Source organism: Canis lupus, chromosome 28 (assembly GCF_011100685.1).
Source record: "Canis lupus familiaris isolate Mischka breed German Shepherd chromosome 28, alternate assembly UU_Cfam_GSD_1.0, whole genome shotgun sequence".
NCBI lineage: Eukaryota > Metazoa > Chordata > Mammalia > Carnivora > Canidae > Canis > Canis lupus.
The window spans coordinates 241,134-258,655 of record NC_049249.1 but is presented as its reverse complement, the minus strand read 5'-3'; the positions used below and the strand labels follow the sequence as shown (position 1 = coordinate 258,655).

The window sequence follows — 17,522 nt, the reverse complement described above, 5'->3', positions numbered from 1 at the left end:
CCCTCAGTGCCCGTCACCCATTCACCCTCACCCCCTGCCCTCCTTCCCTTCCACCACCCCTAGTTCGTTTCCCAGAGTTAGGAGTCTTTATATTCTGTCTCCATTTCTGATATTTCCCACACATTTCTTCTCCCTTCCCTTATATTCCCTTTCCCTATTATTTATATTGCCCAAATGAATGAGAACATATAATGTTTGTCCTTCTCTGATTGACTTACTTCACTCAGCATAATACCTTCCATTTCCATCCATGTTGAAGAAAATGGTGGGTATTTGTCGTTTCTGATGGCTGAGGAATATTCCATTGTATACATAAACCACATCTTCTTTATCCATTCATCTTTCGATGGACACCGAGGCTCCTTCCACAGTTTGGCTATTGTGAACATTGCTGCTAGAAACATCGGGGTGCAGGTGTCCCGGTGTTTCATTGCATCTGTATCTTTGGGGTAAATCCCCAACAGTGCAATTGCTGGGTCATAGGGCAGGTCTATTTTTAACTCTTTGAGGAACCTCCACACAGTTTTCCAGAGTGGCTGCACCAGTTCACATTCCCACCAACAGTGTAAGAGGGTTCCCTTTAATCCACAGCCTCTCCAACATCTGTGGTTTCCTGCCTTGTTAATTTTCCCCATTCTCAATGGTGTGACATGGTATCTCATTGTGGTTTTGATTTGTATTTCCCTGATGGCAAGTGATGCGGAGCATTTTCTCATGTGCTTGTTGGCCATGTCTATGTCTTCCTCTGAGAGGTTTCTGTTCATGTCTTTTGCCCATTTCATGATTGGATTGTTTGTTTCTTTGCTGTTGAGTTTAAGAAGTTCTTTATAGATCTTGGAAACTAGCCCTTTATCTGATATGTCATTTGCAAATATCTTCTCCCATTCTGTAGGTTGTCTTTTAGTTTTGTTGACTGTATCCTTTGCTGTGCAAAAGCTTCTTATCTGGATGAGGTCCCAATAGTTCATTTTTGCTTTTGTTTCTTTTGCCTTCGTGGATGTATCTTGCAAGAAGTTACTGTGGCCGAGTTCAAAAAGGGTGTTGTCTGTGTTCTCCTCTAGGATTTTGATGGAATCTTGTCTCACATTTAGACCTTTCATCCATTTTGAGTTTATATTAGTGTCTGGTGCAAGAGAGTGGTCTAGTTTCATTCTTCTGCACGTGGATGTCCAATTTTCCCAGCATCATTTATTGAAGACACTGTCTTTCTTCCAGGGGATAGTCTTTCCTCCTTTATCGAATATTAGTTGACCATAAAGTTCAGGGTCTACTTCTGGGTTCTCTATTCTGTTCCATTGATCTATGTGTCTATTTCTGTGCCAGTACCACACTGTCTTGATGACCACAGCTTTGTAGTACAACCTGAAATCTGGCATTGTGATGCCCCCAGATATGGTTTTCTTTTTTAAAATTCCCCTGGCTATTCGGGGTCTTTTCTGATTCCACACAAATCGTAAAATAATTTGTTCTAACTCTCTGAAGAAAGTCCATGGTATTTTGATAGGGATTGCATTAAAAGTGTAAATTGCCCTGGGTAACATTGACATTTTCACAATATTAATTCTGCCAATCCATGAGCATGGAATATTTTTGCATCTCTTGGCGTCTTCCTCAATTTCTTTCAGAAGTGTTCTATAGTTTTTAGGGTATAGATCCTTTACCTCTTTGGTGAGGTTTATTCCTAGGTATCTTATGCTTTTGGGTGCAATTGTAAATGGGATTGACTCCTTAATTTCTCTTTCTTCAGTCTCATTGTTAGTGTATAGAAATGCCACTGATTTCTGGGCATTGATTTTGTATCCTGCCATGCTACCAAATTGCTGTATGAGTTCTAGCAATCTTGGGGTGGAGGCTTTTGGGTTTCCTAGGTAGAGTATCATGTCATTGGTGAAGAGGGAGAGTTTGATTTCTTCTTTGCCAATTTGAATGCCTTTAATGTCTTTTTGTTGTCTGATTCCTGAGGCTAGGACTTCTAGTACTATGTTGAATAGCAGTGGTGAGAGTGGACATCCCTGTCTTGTTCCTGATCTTAGGGGAAAGGCTCCCAGTGCTTCCCCATTGAGAACGATATTTGCTGTGGGCCTTTTGTAGATGGCTTTTAAGATGTCAAGGAAAGTTCCCTCTATCCCTACACTCTGAAGAATTTTGATCAGGAATGGATGCTGTATTTTGCCAAATCCTCTCTTTGCATCTAATGAGAGGATCATATGCTTCTAGGTTTTTCTCTTGCTGATATGATGAATCACACTGATTGTTTTATGAGTGTTGAACCAGCCTTGTGTCCCCGGGATAAATCCTACTTGGTCATGGTGAATAATTATCTTAATGTACTGTTGGATCCTATTGGCTAGTATCTTGTTGAGAATTTTTTCATCCATGTTCATCAGGGATATTGGTCTGTAATTCTCCTTTTTGGTGGGGTCTTTGTCTGGTTTTGGAATTAAGGTGATGCTGGCCTCATAGAACGAATTTGGAATACTCCATCTCTTTCTATCTTTCCAAACAGCTTTAGTAGAATAGGTATGATTTCTTCTTTAAACGTTTGATAGAATTCCCCAGGGAAGCCATCTGGCCCTGGACTCTTGTGTCTTGGGAGGTTTTTGATGACTGCTTCAGTTTCCTCCCTGGTTATTGGCCTGTTCAGGTTTTCTATTTCTTTCAGTTCCAGTTTTGGTAGTTTGTGGCTTTCAAGGAATGCGTAGATTTCTTCTAGATTGCCTAATTTATTGGCGTATAGCTGTTCATAATATGTTTTTAAAATCTTTTGTATTTCCTTGGTGTTGGTAGTGATCTCTCCTTTCTCATTCATGATTTTACTAATTTGAGTCTTCTCTCTCTTCTTTTTAATAAGACTGGCTAAAGGTTTATCTATCTTATTAATTCTTTCAAAGAACCAACTCCTGGTTTTGTTGATCTCTTCCACAGTTCTTCTGATCTCGATTACGTTGAGTTCTGCTCGAATCTTAATTAACTGTCTTCTTCTGCTGTGTGTAGGGTCCATATGCCATTTTTTCTCTAGCTCCTTTATGTGTAAGGTTAGCTTTTGTATTTGAGTTCTTTCCAGTTTTTGAATGGATGCTTGTATTGCGATGTATTTCCCCCTTAGGACTGCTTTTGCTGCACCCCAAAGATTTTGAATGGTTGTATCTTCATTCTCATTAGTTTCCATGAATCTTTTTAATTCTTCCTTAATTTCCTGGTTAACCCTTTCATCTTTTAGCAGGATGGTCCTTAACCTCCACGTGTTTGAGGTCCTTCCAAACTTCTTGTTGTGATTTAGTTCTAATTTCAAGGCATTATGGTCTGAGAATACGCAGGGGACGATCCCAATCTTTTGGTATCGGTTCAGACCTGATTTGTGACCCAGTATGTGGTCGATTCTGGAGAAAGTTCCATGTGCACTTGAGAAGAATGTGTATTCAGTTGAGTTTGGATGTAAAGTTCTGTAGATATCTGTGAAATCCATCTGGTCCAGTGTATCATTTAAAGCTCTCGTTTCTTTGGAGATGTTGTGCTTAGAAGACCTATCGAGGGTAGAAAGAACTAGATTGAAGTCACCAAGTATAACTGTATTATTATCTAAGTATTTCTTCATTTTGGGTATTAATTGGTTTAAATATTTGGCTGCTCCCACATTCGGGGCATATATATTCAGGATTGTTAAGTCCTCTTGTTGGATAGATCCTTTAAGTATGATATAGTGTCCCTCTTCATCTCTCACTACAGTCTTCGGGGTAAATTTTAGTTTATCTGATATAAGGATGGCTACCCCTGCTTTCTTTTGAGGATCATTTGAATGGTAAATGGTCCTCCAACCTTTTATTTTCAGGTTGTAGGTGTCCTTCTGTCTAAAATGAGTCTCTTGTAGACAGCAAATAGATGGGTCCTGCTTTTTTATCCTTCTGAAACCCTGCGCCTTTTGATGGGGTCATTAAGACCGTTCACGTTCAGAGTTACTATCGACAGATATGAGTTTAGTGTCATCATGATATCTATTCAGTCCTTGTTTTTGTGGATTGTTCCACTGAACTTCTTCTTAAAGGGGAATTTTAAGAGTCCCCCTTAAAATTTCTTGCAGAGCTGGTTGGCGGTCACATATTCTTTCAGTTCCTGTCTGTCTTGGAAGCTCTTTTTCTCTCCTTCCATTTTGAATGAGATCCTTGCTGGATAAAGTATTCTTGGTTGCATGTTCTTCTCATGGAGGACCCTGAATATATCCTGCCAGCCCTTTCTGGCCTGCCAGGTCTCTGTGGAGAGGTCTGCTGTTACCCTAATACTTCTCCCCATAAAGGTCAGGGATTTGTCTCTTGCTGCTTTAAGGATCTTCTCTTTATCTTTGGAATTTGCAAGCTTCACTATTAAATGTCGAGGTGTTGAACGGTTTTTATTGATTTTAGGGGAGGATCTATTTCCTGGATCTGAATGCCTGTTTCCCTTCCCAGATTAGGAAAGTTTTCAGCTAGGATTTGTTCAAATACATATTCTGGCCCTCTGTCCCTTTCGGCGCCCTCGGGAACTCCAATTAGACGTAGGTTTTTCTTCCTCAGGCTGTTGTTTATTTCCCTTAATGTGTCTTCATGGTCTTTTAATTGTCTGTGTCTTTTTTCCTCAGTTTCCCTCTTTGCCATCAACTTGTCTTCTATGTCACTCACTCGTTCTTCCACCTCGTTAACTCTCATCGTTAGGACTTCTAGTTTGGATTGCATCTCATTCAGTTGAATTTTAATTTCTGCCTGATTGGATCTAAATTCTGCAGTCTTGAAGTCTCTTGAGTCCTTTATGCTTTTTTCTAGAGCCACCAGTAGCTGTATAATAGTGCTTCTGAATTGGCTTTCTGACATTGAATTGTAATCTAGATTTTGTAACTCTGTGGGAGAGAGGACTGTTTCTGATTCTTTCTTTTGAGGTGAGGTTTTCCTTCTAGTCATTTTGCTCAGGGCAGAGAGGCCAAAAACAAGTTGTATTGGGAAAAGGAGAAAGAGAGGAGAGAAAGAAGGAAAGAAAAGAGAAAAAGAAAAAGGGAAAAAGGAAGAAAAAAGGAAAAAAAGAGAAGAAAAAGAGAAAGAAAAAGAAATAAAGGGAAAAAAAGGTGGGGGAAGCAATCAGAAATCAAATAGAAAAAAAAAAAAACCACGGGGGAGTATCTTCTGATTCTGGATACTTTAAGTCCCTTGTCTTCCGCTGGAACTTGTCCGTCTAGCTGGTCTTCTGGGGGAGGGGCCTGCTGTGCTGATTTTCAGGTATTAGCAATTGGGGGAGTTGCTCAGCGAAAGATATTTAAGCTGTTTATCCTGTGAGGCCACTGTGAGGCTCAGTGGGGGTTGTTTACCCCGTGAGGCCCCAGGAGGAACAACCGCAGTGGCAGGGCCAGCTCTGGAGCCCTGGAGTCAGCCCCCGCAGTAACTCCGGGGCTCTCGGTCTGCAGGGCCTGGAGGCTCCAGGGCGGGGCCGCTGATCTGCTCAGCTCGGGGCAGGAGCGTCCTCGCTGTCCTGGGCCCTCCCGGCCTCTGCCTGTCCCGGGGGAGGCCGGATCCTGGGCTGTGTCCCGGCGCCCTGTGCTCCGGGGCCTGCGCTGTTGGATTCGCGCTCCCGCCCCGCAGGCCCCTCCGCGGAGCCGCCCCCGAGCCCCCCCCCCCCCCCCCCGAGCTGCTCCGGGTCCCGCCGTGCGCGCTGCAGCCCTTAGGGAGCTCGGCGCACTCTCCCGGGGCGCAGGTGTCTGTTAGTGTCCCCGGGAGCCCGAGGGCATCCCCGCCCTCCTGGGTCCTACTCCAACTCCCTGCGAGCCCTTTCCGCCCGGGAAGGTCGGTGCAGCTCCTGCTTCTCCGGGACGGGGCTCTCCTGTCCTGGGGACACTCGCCCCGGCCTCAGCCCGGCTCCTCACGGGGCCCCTCCCCCTTGGAGGCCTTTTGTTTCTTCAGTTCTTTTTCCCCGTCTTCCTACCTTGATAGAAGCGCTAACTCTTCTCACTGTAGCATTCCAGCTGTTCTCTCTTTAAATCTCAGGCCGATTTCATAGATTTTCAGGATGATTTGAAGATTATCTAGGTAATTTGGTGGGGACAGGTGACTTGGGGACCCCACTCCTCCGCCATCTTGCTCCTCCTCCCCTCTTGGGAGGTTTTTGATGACTGCTTCAAGTTCCTCCCTGGTTATCGTCCTGTTCAGGTTTTCTATTTCTTCCTGTTCCAGTTTTGGTAGTTTGTGGTTTTCTGGAAATGCATCCATTTCTTCTAGATTGCCTAATTTATTGGCATATAGCTGCTCATAATAAGTTTTTAAAATCGTTTGTATTTCCTTGGTATTGGTGGTGATCTCTCCTGTCTCATTCATGAATTTTTTAGAGTCTTTTCTCTCTTCTTTTTAACAAGGCTGATAATGGTTTATCTATCTTAATTCTGTCAAAGAACCAACTCCTGCTTTTGTTGATCTGTTTCACAGTTCTTCTGGTCTCCATTTCATTGAGTTCTGCTCGAATCTTTATTAACTCTCTTTTTCTGCTTGGTGTAGGTTTTATTTGCCATTCTTTCTCCGGTACCTTTAGGTGCAAGGTTAGCTTTTGTAATTGATTTTTTCCAGTTCTTTCAGGGATGCTTGTATTGCAATTTATTTCCCTCTCAGGACTGCTTTTGCTGTATCCCAAAGTTTTGAACATTTGTATCTTCATTCTCATTAGTTTCCATGAATCTTTTTAATTCTTCTCTAATTTCCTGATTGACTCTTTCATCTTTTAGCAGGATGGTCTTTAACCTCCATGTGTTTGAATTTTTCTAAATTTCCTCTTGTGATTGAGTTCTAGTTTCAAAGCATTATGGTCTGAAAATATGCAGGGGACAATCCCAATCATTTGGTATCAATTAAGACCTGATTTGTGACCCAGTGTGTGGTCTATTCTGGAGAAAGTTCCATGTGCACCTGAGAAGAACGTGTATCCAGTTGAGTTGGATGTAAAGTTCTGTAAATATCTGTGAAATCCATCTGGTCCAGTGTATCATTTAAAGCTCTTGTTTCTTTGGAAATGTTGTGCTTAGAAGATCTGTCGATTATAGAAAGCGCTGTGTTCAAGTCACCAAGTATAAGTGTATTATTATTTAAGTATGTCTTAACTTTGGTTATTAGTTGATTGATATATTTGGTAGCTCCCACATTAGGGGCATAAATATTCATGACTGTTAGGTCATCCTGTTGGATAGACCCTTTAAGTATGATATAGTGTCCCTCTTCATCTCTTACTACAGTCTTTGGGATAAACACCTCAAGATTGCAAGAACTCATACAGCAATTCGGCAGTGTGGCAGGATACAAAATCAATGCCCAGAAATTAGTAGCATTTCTATACACTAACATTGAGACTGAAGAAAGAGAAATTAAGGAGTCATTCCCACTTACAATTGCACCCGAAAGCATAAGATACCCAGGAATAAACCTAACCAAGAGGTAAAGGATCTATACCCTAAAAATTACAGAACACTTCTGAAAGAAATGGGGAAGACACAAAGATATGAAAAAAATATTCCATGCTTATGGATTGGAAAAATTAATATTATGAAAATGTCAATGTTACCCAGGGTAATTTACACATTTAACGCAATACCTATCAAAATGCCATGGAGTTTCTTCAGAGTTGGAACAAATCATCTCAAGATTTGTGTGGAATCAGAAAAGACCCCGAATAACCAAGGGAATATTGAAAAAGAATAACAGAGCTGGGGGCATCACAATGCCAGATTTCAGGTTGTACTACAAGGCTGTAATCATCAAGACAGTATGGTACTGGCACAAAAACAGACACATAGATCAATGGAACAGAATAGAGAATCCAGAAATGGCCCCTCAACTCTATGGTCAAGTAATTTTTGACAAAGCAGGAAAGACTATCCATTGGAAAAAGGAAAGTGTCTTCAATAAATGGAGCTGGGAAAATTGGACATCCACATGCAGAAGAATGAAACTAGACCACTCTCTTGCACCAGACACAAATATAAACTCAAAATGGATGAAAGATCTAAATGTGAGACAAGATTCCACCAAAATCCTAGAGGAGAACACAGACAACACCCTTTTTGAACTCGGCCACAGTAACTTCTTGCAAGATACATCCACGAAGGCAAAAGAAACAAAAGCAAAAATGAACTATTGGGACTTCATCAAGATAAGAAGCTTTTGCACAGCAAAGGATACTGTCAACAAAACTAAAAGACAACCTACAGAATGGGAGAAGATATTTGCAAATGACATATCAGATAAAGGGCTAGTTTCCAAGATCTATAAAGAACTTCTTAAACTCAACAGCAAAGAAACAAACAATCCAATCATGAAATGGGCAAAAGACATGAACAGAAATCTCACAGAGGAAGACATAGACATGGCCAACAAGCACATGAGAAAATGCTCCGCATCACTTGCCACCAGGGAAATACAAATCAAAACCACAGTGAGATACCATGTCACATCAGTGAGAATGGGGAAAATTAACAAGGCAGGAAACCACAGATGTTGGAGGGGATGTGGAGAAAGGGGAACCCTCTTACACTGTTGGTGGGAATGTGAACTGGTGCAGCCACTCTGGAAAACTGTGTGGAGGTTCCTCAAACAGTTAAAAATAGATCTTCCCTACGACCCAGCAATGGCACTGCTGGGGATTTACCCCAAAGAAACAGATGCAGTGAAACTCTGGGACACCTGCACTCCAATGTTTCTAGCAACAATGTCCACAATAGCCAAACTATGGAAGGAGCCTCAGTGTCCATCAAGAGATGAATGGATAAAGAAGATGTGGTTTATGTATACAATGGAATATTACTCAGCCATTAGAAACAACAAATACTCACCATTTGCTTTGACATGGATGGAACTGGAGGATATTATGCTGAGTGAAATAAGTCAATCAGAGAAGGACAAACATTATATGGTCTCATTCATTTGGGGAATATAAAAAATAGTGAAAGGGAATAAAGGGGAAAGGAGAAAAAAGTGGGAAATATCATAAAGGGGGGGCAGAACATGAGAGACTCCTAACTCTGGGAAACGAACTAGGGCGGTGGAACGGGAGGTGGGCGGGGGGTGGGGGTGACTGGGTGGTGGGCACTAAGGTGGGCAGTTGACGAGATGAGCACTGGGTGTTATTCTTTATGTTGACAATTTGAACACCAATAAAAAATAAATTTAGTTAAGAAAATCCTAGAGGAGAACACAGGCAACACCCTCTTTCAACTTGGCCACAGCAACTTCTTGCAAGATACAGCTATGAAGTCAAGGGAAACAAAAGCAAAAATGAAACTGCTGGGACTTAATCAAGATAAAAATCTTCTGCACAGTGGAAGAAACAGTCAACAAAACTAAAAGACAACCTACAGAATGGGAGAAGTTATTTGCAAATGACATATCAGATAAAGGGCCAGTATCCAAGATCTATAAAGATCATATGAAACTCCACAGCAAAGAAACAAACAATCCAATCATGAAATGGCAAAAGATATGAACAGACATTTCACCAAAGAAGACATAGACATGGCCAACAAACACATAAAAAATGCTCTGCATCAATTGTACCGCTGAGGATTCACCCCAAAGATACAGATGCAGTAAAAACAGACACTTGCGCCCCAATGTTTATAGCAGCAATGTCCACAATAGCCAAACTGTGGAAGGAGCCTTGATGTCCATCGAAAGACGAATGGATAAAGAAGATGTGGTTTTTATATACAATGGAATATTACTCAGCCATTAGAAACGACAAATACCCACCATTTGCCTCCACATGGATAGAACTGGAGGGTATTATGCTGAGTGAAGTAAGTCAATCAGAGAAGGACAAACAATATATGGTTTCATTTATTCGGGGAATATAAAATATAGTGAAAAGTTTTAAAGGGGAAAGGAGAGAAAATGAGTGGGAAAAATCAGAGAGGGTGACATAACATGTGAGAGTTTTAACTCTGGGAAATGAACAAGGCGTAGTGGAAAGAGAGGCAGGTGGGGAGATGGGGTGACTGGGTGATGGGCACTGACGGGGGCACTTGACAGGATGAGTAGTGGGTGTTATAGTATTTTGGCAAATCAAACTCCAATAAAAATATACAAAAAAGTTTAAAAAATAAAAATATACAAAAAAGTGATTAAATAAATAAAATCTTTGAAAAACAATTTTACCAGAGTAAAACTGGGAATTGAGCAGTAGCTTAAGAGATAAACAATATGTGGTATTTTCACATGTTTTATTACTCGACCATGAAAAAGAAAAAATCCTGTCACATGCTGCAACATGGATAGGCCTTGAGGATATTATTGCTAAATAAAATAAGCCAGTCACAAAAAGACGGATACTGTATGATTCCATTTATGTGAGGTATTTAAAATGTTCAAATTCATAGAACAGAAAGTAGAATGAATGGTGGTTACCAGGTGCTGGGGGGAGCAGGAAAAATGAAGTAGTTGTTTAATGGGTATTAAGTTTTAGATTTGCAAGATGGAAAAGTTCTGGAAATCTGTTTCACAATAATATGCATGTAATTAACACCACTGAACTGTATACTTAAAAATGGTTATTATCGTAAATTGTATGTGTTTTCTGCCACAATAAAAAAAAAGTGGAGGGAGTGCTAAGATTGGAAAATTATCATTTTGTACCTATCCCAAAGACTGAGTCAGGCTGAAAGTGACAATGTATGCTAAATCTAGGTGAAAATTTCAATAAAGAGCTGGATGTGTGTGGTCACAAAGTGTCTCCGTATAGATTGTGCATTAATTGCAAATTAGGATAAAATAAAAACGTTTATAGGATAAAAATTGGACTTTAATCAGTCAAAATTAATGTCACAAATGAGGGAAAAATGGGCAGTGTAAGCTTTCAGATGTGAAATACTTTCTCAGTATCTCAGTTGAGAATGAATAATCTGAATTTAATTATGAAGAGACCTGAGAGCAAACTGAAATAAGGAGCATACTATTAAAGACAAGAACAGTGGAAGAGAGGGACTATGTTCTATTAAAATGCACGTGTCCAAAGTTTTAAAAATAATTTGTGTCTTTGAAGAAATTTATTTCCCTAAATTGTTAAGTTTGGTGGCATAAAAACTATTTTAGAATAATTTTTGATTTATAGATAAATTGTGAAGATATTATAGAACATCTGCAGTACCCCTCGCCTAGTTTCCCCTCTTGTTAGAATCTTATATTACCAGGGTACATTTGTCAATATCTGGCCTTAAACTAGCCTTGGTATATGAATACTAACTAAATCCCAGGCTTTATTTGAATTTCAGCATTTTATCGCCATTCGTGTTCTCTTCTGTTTCAGGATCCAATGCAGGATATCACATTGCATTTAGTTGGTATGTCTCCCCAGTTTTTTTCTGGTCTGTGATGATTTCTTTGTCTTTGTTTTTTGTGACCTTGACAGGCTAAGTCATGATCAGGTATCCTGTAGAATGTCCCCCAACTTACAGTTGCCTGATTTTTTTTTAATGATTACACTGGAGTTATGGGTTTGGGGGAGGACTACCACAAAAGTGAAGTGCCCTTCTTGTCGCATCATATCAGGAGGCACATGACATCCACGTGAAACAACTGATACTGTTTAGGCTAGTCGTTTAGGCTAGTCATTTAGTTAAGGTGGTATTTGCCAGAGGTGTTGTCTCTGCTGTAAAGTTACTGTACTTCCCTTGTCTCACTCTTTAAAAATGAATCACTACATGTAGCCTGCCCTCCTAGGTGGGAAAGGGAGCAAGAATTAAGCTCTACCTGTTGGAGAAGGGAGTATATGTACATTCTGGGGGATTATTCTGTATTATTCTCTTCTCCCCCACTTATTTATTTGATCATTTTTATGAGTATGGACTTGTTTATATTTTTTATACTTCATTATAATATAGTTGTTATTTATTTTGTTGTTCAAATTGTTCTGGCTCTGGCCCTTGGAAGGTCTTTCAGGTTGACTCCTGTGTCATATATCCCATCCTTTCACATATCCCATCCTTCAGTTTTTTGAGCACTTCACTACTTCATTGCATTACAAGATATTGCAGGCTTACCTTGCATTTTCCCCTGGTCTGGCTCTAGATTCAGCCATTTCTTGAAAGAGATTTGTTTTCTTTTCTTGGAAAATGATATTTAGGAACCAAGATCTGGACACTGGACCTGTTTGTTTCTACTGTAGTATCATTATTTCTGGCCCCTGGATAGTTCTTTTTAACAGATTGAAAAGTAATCACATGGGGCAGCCTGAGTGGCTCAGCGGTTTATCACCGCCTTCAGCCCAGGGCGCAATCCTGGAGACCCGGGATCGAGTCCCATGTCGGGCTCCCTGCATGGAGCTTATTATTTCTATTGACTGACTTTTCTGGTCATAGGACATATTTTCTTGCTTCTGTGCATGCCTGTTAATTGTTTACTAGATGTTGGATATTGCGAATTAAATTATTTTGGGGTGCCGGATTTTTTTTAATTCCTTTAAGAAAGTGTTTGGTATTTTCTGCCTTGCAGTTATATTACTTAAAGTTCAAATTGAACTTGATTCTTTTTAAGGCTTGCTATTAAGCTTTTTAAAGGTGATACAGGGTAGCCTTTATCCTGGGGATAATTTAGTTTTGCTACTGAAGAAGTGTCTCTTCTGTGAACTCTCCCCAGTGCCCCATGTATTTTGAGATTTCCTCATTCTGGCTTGTAAGAACACAAACTTTTCTAGCCTTTACTAATCTCTGCTACTTTCCAATGATTTTCCAACATGTCAGGAATTGTCCTCCATATAAGCAGACTCCCAATAAAGGATAAGAGAGGATTTCTTTGCAGATAATCAGATTCTCTTGTTCTGTACAGCTACTTCCTCTCTTGATATTCTGTGCTGCAAATTCTACTTAACTCAGCATCTCTGAACTTTGATCTCTTTCTCTTCAACTCAGTGAGGTCACTGGACTTTTTCAATTTTCTCCCTGAGCTGTGACATGGAAACTCCTTGAAGTTTTAACACCTCTGGCAAATACCAACTTAACTAAGTAAGGCTCACCTCACTTGTTTCTTTATTCTCTGAGATCATAGTTTGTTGGGCAATGTCTGAAAATTGCTATTTCAATGTCTTTTGTCCTATTTTCTGGTTGTGATTAAGTCCTGCAATGATAAATTCCTCAGAGGCAGAAGTGAAAGTCGATGGTGGGTTATTTTAATTTTAATTTGTTTATTAGGTGAGACTGGATTTTTTTTTAATACATTTATTGGCCTGTTAAGTTTTCCTCTTTGTGAGTTGCTTGTTTATAATTCTTACAGATATTTTTTCTTTTAATTTGCTTCCCTAGCATATGAAGCTCCCTTTTAAGTTTGTAGAATTCCCTGTTCTTTGAATCTTGGTGTGAAGCAATAGTGGCAGTAATATTTAATGTCAAGGATTACGGGAGGGTATGGTATAGCTTTAGCATTCAGTATCAGGAGTGTTTGATGTGCACCCTCAGCATTCAGGAGACCCATGTCTTTTTGCTCAGCTCCTTTGGTGGTTAGAGGAATTTCCCAGAGAATATGCAATAAATTTTATTTAATCTCAAATCAGCAGTAATTGGTTGTTCTTATTTCCAACTAAGAATATCAGCTCGTTTAATATACTTGACTCATTTTTTTTCTATTGGCTTGTCTTACTGAATTTCAAAAATTCTCTATGTATCCTAGATGCTTATCACTTCTTCCTGGTGAATGCTTTAAACTCTAATCTCTGTAATCAACCTGGGGCTCAAAAGGACAATCCTGAGATCAAGTCTCATGCTTTTCCAAATGAACCAGCCAGGCACCCCTATTGACAGTATCTTTTAATTGAATATTCAAATTTATCAAAATTTTCTTCTATAAGTTGTGCTTATATAATTAAAAAATACATTCCTACCCGGAGAGAATAAAAATAGCATCTTTTATTTATTTATTTATTTTGTATACTTTGATCTTTGATCTTATCATGCTCTGACATAATCTTTTTTTTTTCCTGGTAGGGAAGCCAGTTATCCCAACCCCCTTTATTTTAGTGTTTTCCCTACTGACCTGCAATGGCACCACTATCTAATAGTAAATACTCATATGTGCTTAAGCTTGTTTTTGAATCCCTGTTCTCCTTTCTCCAACTATTTTTCTATTCCTATACCAATTCACACTATTGATTACTTTAGCTTATAATGAATATTGATATCTGATAGGACAAATGCCCTGATCTGGTTTCCTTGTCCAGGCTGTCCTTGCTGTTCTTGGACTTGTATTCTCTAGTTTGTCTACATGCACACACACATACATACACACACACACACACATCCTATTTGAATTTTGATTGGATTTGCATTGAATCTATAGATTAATAAGTGGCTATTTACCATTATTATGATACTTAGTTCTCTCCTATATAAATATGGGTTCTTTAGTTATTCTATTTTTTGTAAACTTCAGTAAGATTTTTGGTGTCCATCAAAAGATGAATGGATAAAGAAGATGTGGTCTATGTATACAATGGAATATTACTCAGCCATTAAAAACGACACTCATCATTTGCTTTGACATGGATGGAACTGGAGGATATTATGCTGAGTGAAATAAGTCAATCGGAGAAGGACAAACATTATATGGTCTTGTTCATTTGGGGAATATAAAAAATAGTGAAAGGGAATAAAGAGGAAAGGAGAAAAAATCAGTGGGAGATATCAGAAAGGGAGACAGAACATGAAAGACTCCTAACTCTGAGAAATGAACTAGGGGGATGGAAGGAGAGGTGGGCGGGGGGTGGGGGTGACTGGATGATGGGCACTGAGGTGGGCACTTGATGGGATGAGCACTGGGTGTTATTCTATATGTTGGCAAATTGAACACCAGTAAAAAATAAATTTAAATAAAAAAAGAATTTGCAATTTTAACTATATATATTTGGTTTATTTTTAGATACCTTATATTTTATTTCTATTGTAAATGATGTATTTTCTTTTATTGCAATGTCTAGCTGGTTATTGTTGGTTGATGGAATGTTTCTCATTTATTGTGTCAGCTATCCTGTGAAACTTTCTTATAATTTCTAGTAGTTTGACATAGAGTCTCTTTAATTTTCTGTGTAAGACAATTAGAGTATTTGCAAATATGATTTACTTGCTTTGTTTCCAGTCCTTAAGGTTTTTTTTCTTTCTTCTTTTGTTTTATTCCTTGGGCCCTGTGTATTATACAACGTTAAATAAGGATAGAGTAGCAGGCATTTTTATGTTTTTCTTAATAAATGAGGATGTGTTTAAAGTTTTACCATTAAGTTTAATGTTGGCTTAATATTTTGAAAAGATGACCTTTTCTATAAGTTAAAGAAGTTCTCTTTTATTTCTGCCTTGAAAGGATATTGAATTTTTCAAATGGTTTTTCTTACATGTTCAGATGAAAATATGATTTCTGACCTTTAGTTGACATTTATTATATAACAATTTACACTGATAAAGTTTTATAATACTGAGCATAAGTTGAATTCTTTTGATAAATCTAAACTAGTCTACACATTTCTTTCATTGCACCATTTAGTAATATTGTACTTAGGATTTTTACATCGAAGTACATTTTTGTTTGGCTTATAATTTTTCTTGTATCATACATGTTTTGTTTTTATGTAATGATTTTGCTAAACTTTTAGTATAAATGAGATAACTTTACATTTAAAAAATTCTCTAAAGTAGTTTGTATAAGAAAGAGATTTTGTTGATTAAAAGTTTGATAAAATCTCATCTGGAAGGCTCTTTGGGCCCAGATGTCTACTACCCCTTGGGAATGAGATTTTTAATTATTGGTTTAACTTTTTATTTTTATTTTTTAAAATTTATTTTTAAAATAAATTTATTTTTTACTGGTGTTCAATTTGTCAACATACAGAATAACACCCAGTGCTCATCCCATCAAGTGCCCTTTCAGTGCCCACCACCCAGTCCCTCCATCCCCCACCCACCTCCCCTTTCAGCACCCCTAGTTCATTTCCCAGAGTTAGGAGTCTTTCATGTTCTGTCTCCCTTTCTGATATTTAAATTAATTTTTATTTTTAAAAAAGATTTTATTTATTCATGAGAGACACATAGAGAGAGACACAGACATAGGCAGAGGGAGAAGCAGGCTCCATGCGGGGAGCCTGATGTGGGACTCAATCCCAGGGACTCACACCCCGAGCTGAAGACAGATGCTTCACTGCGAGCCACCCAGGCATCCCTGGTTTAACTTTTTAAATGCTTATTATACTATTTATGCTTTCTACATATTCTTGGGTAGATTTTGATGATTTATAATTCTCTGTAAAAGTTTCCATTACATCAAATTTGTCTAAAGGTACTTACATCTAAAAATGATAGTTGGATCTGTGGCTGTGCTCTTTTTCTTTCTTAATGTTAATTAAATTGAGTAGTAAAAGAGGTTTGCATATTTTTAAGTCCTTTTTCAAAGAACTAGTCTTTGATTTTGTTGATTTATTGTTTTAAATTATTTTCTATTTACTATGTTTCTTTATGATGTTTTACTCTCTACTGGGGGTTTTCTCAATTTTACTTAGCCTTTATGATTGAATATAAAACTCACTTTTGTCCTTTTTTCCTGCTTTTGCTACAAATGTAGTTAAAACTATACATTCCCACTTAAGACACTGCTTTAGCTTTCATGTTAGTTTTGATATGTTGCTTTTTCATTGATATTTCATAAGTACATATAAATTTTTTTTTATGATAGTCACAGAGAGAGAGAGGCAGAGACATAGGCAGAGGGAGAAGCAGGCTCCATGCACCGGGAGCCCGACATGGGATTCGATCCCGGGTCTCCAGGATCGTGCCCTGGGCCAAAGGCAGGCGCCAAACCGCTGCACCACCCAGGGATCCCACATATAAAATTAATTCATGTTATAATAGTTCACAATTTCTGTTTGATTTCCTTTTAAACACATTCATGAATAAACTTTTTTGTTTCCAAAGTATTTACTTACTATATTTTTTACTATATTTTATATTGTTGATTTTGTAATATGCCATGTCACAGAATTTCTAATTCATAATATTTAGGGCTACCATGATATAGGAAATAGTACTCTGAATGCTCAATTCTAAGATAAGAGAAAAATATCTCCTTTAACTTCTATCTGAAATATTCTGTGCAGGGATCCCTGGGTGGTTCAGTGGTTTAGCACCTGCCATCAACCCAGGGCATGATCTTGGAGACCCGGGATTGAGTCCCACATCAGGGTCCCTCCATGGAGCCTGCTTCTCGGTCTGCCTGTGTCTCTGCCTCTCTCTCTCTGTCTCTGTGTCTCTCATGAATAAATAAATAAAATCCTAAAAAAATATATTCTGTGCAGTGAAAGTAACAGGGCTATTAGCAAGATTGTATAATAAAACCAACAATGACTTTCCTAGGGAGAATTCATATTATATTCTTCAATAAAGCCTGAAATGACTCTTTGTATACATTAACATACTGCTAATTTATTTATTATTAATAATTCAAGAGGTTAAAGTGAGACTGTGTAACACACTGTTCTTTATCCAAGAAGTAGACCCTGAAATACAG

At 38.6% G+C, this 17,522-nt stretch overlaps 1 protein-coding gene across 22 annotated transcripts in view; it reads left to right on the top strand.

The window, feature by feature from the left end:
- Nucleotides 1–17,522, top strand: part of PTPN20 (protein tyrosine phosphatase non-receptor type 20) — a 114,916-nt gene that overhangs the window by 26,397 nt on the left and 70,997 nt on the right. For 16 of the 22 annotated variants that reach the window (XR_005380338.1, XR_005380343.1, XR_005380340.1 and 13 more), the window contains one exon: nt 11,296–11,329. The exons of the other annotated variants lie outside the window; for them this stretch is intronic. Coding sequence is in view for 9 of the 16 variants with exons in the window: in XM_038578000.1 (XP_038433928.1) it covers nt 11,296–11,329 (34 nt within the window). In the remaining 7 variants the exon portion in view is untranslated. The remainder of the gene's footprint in view (nt 1–11,295; nt 11,330–17,522) is intronic. 22 annotated transcript variants of the gene reach the window in all.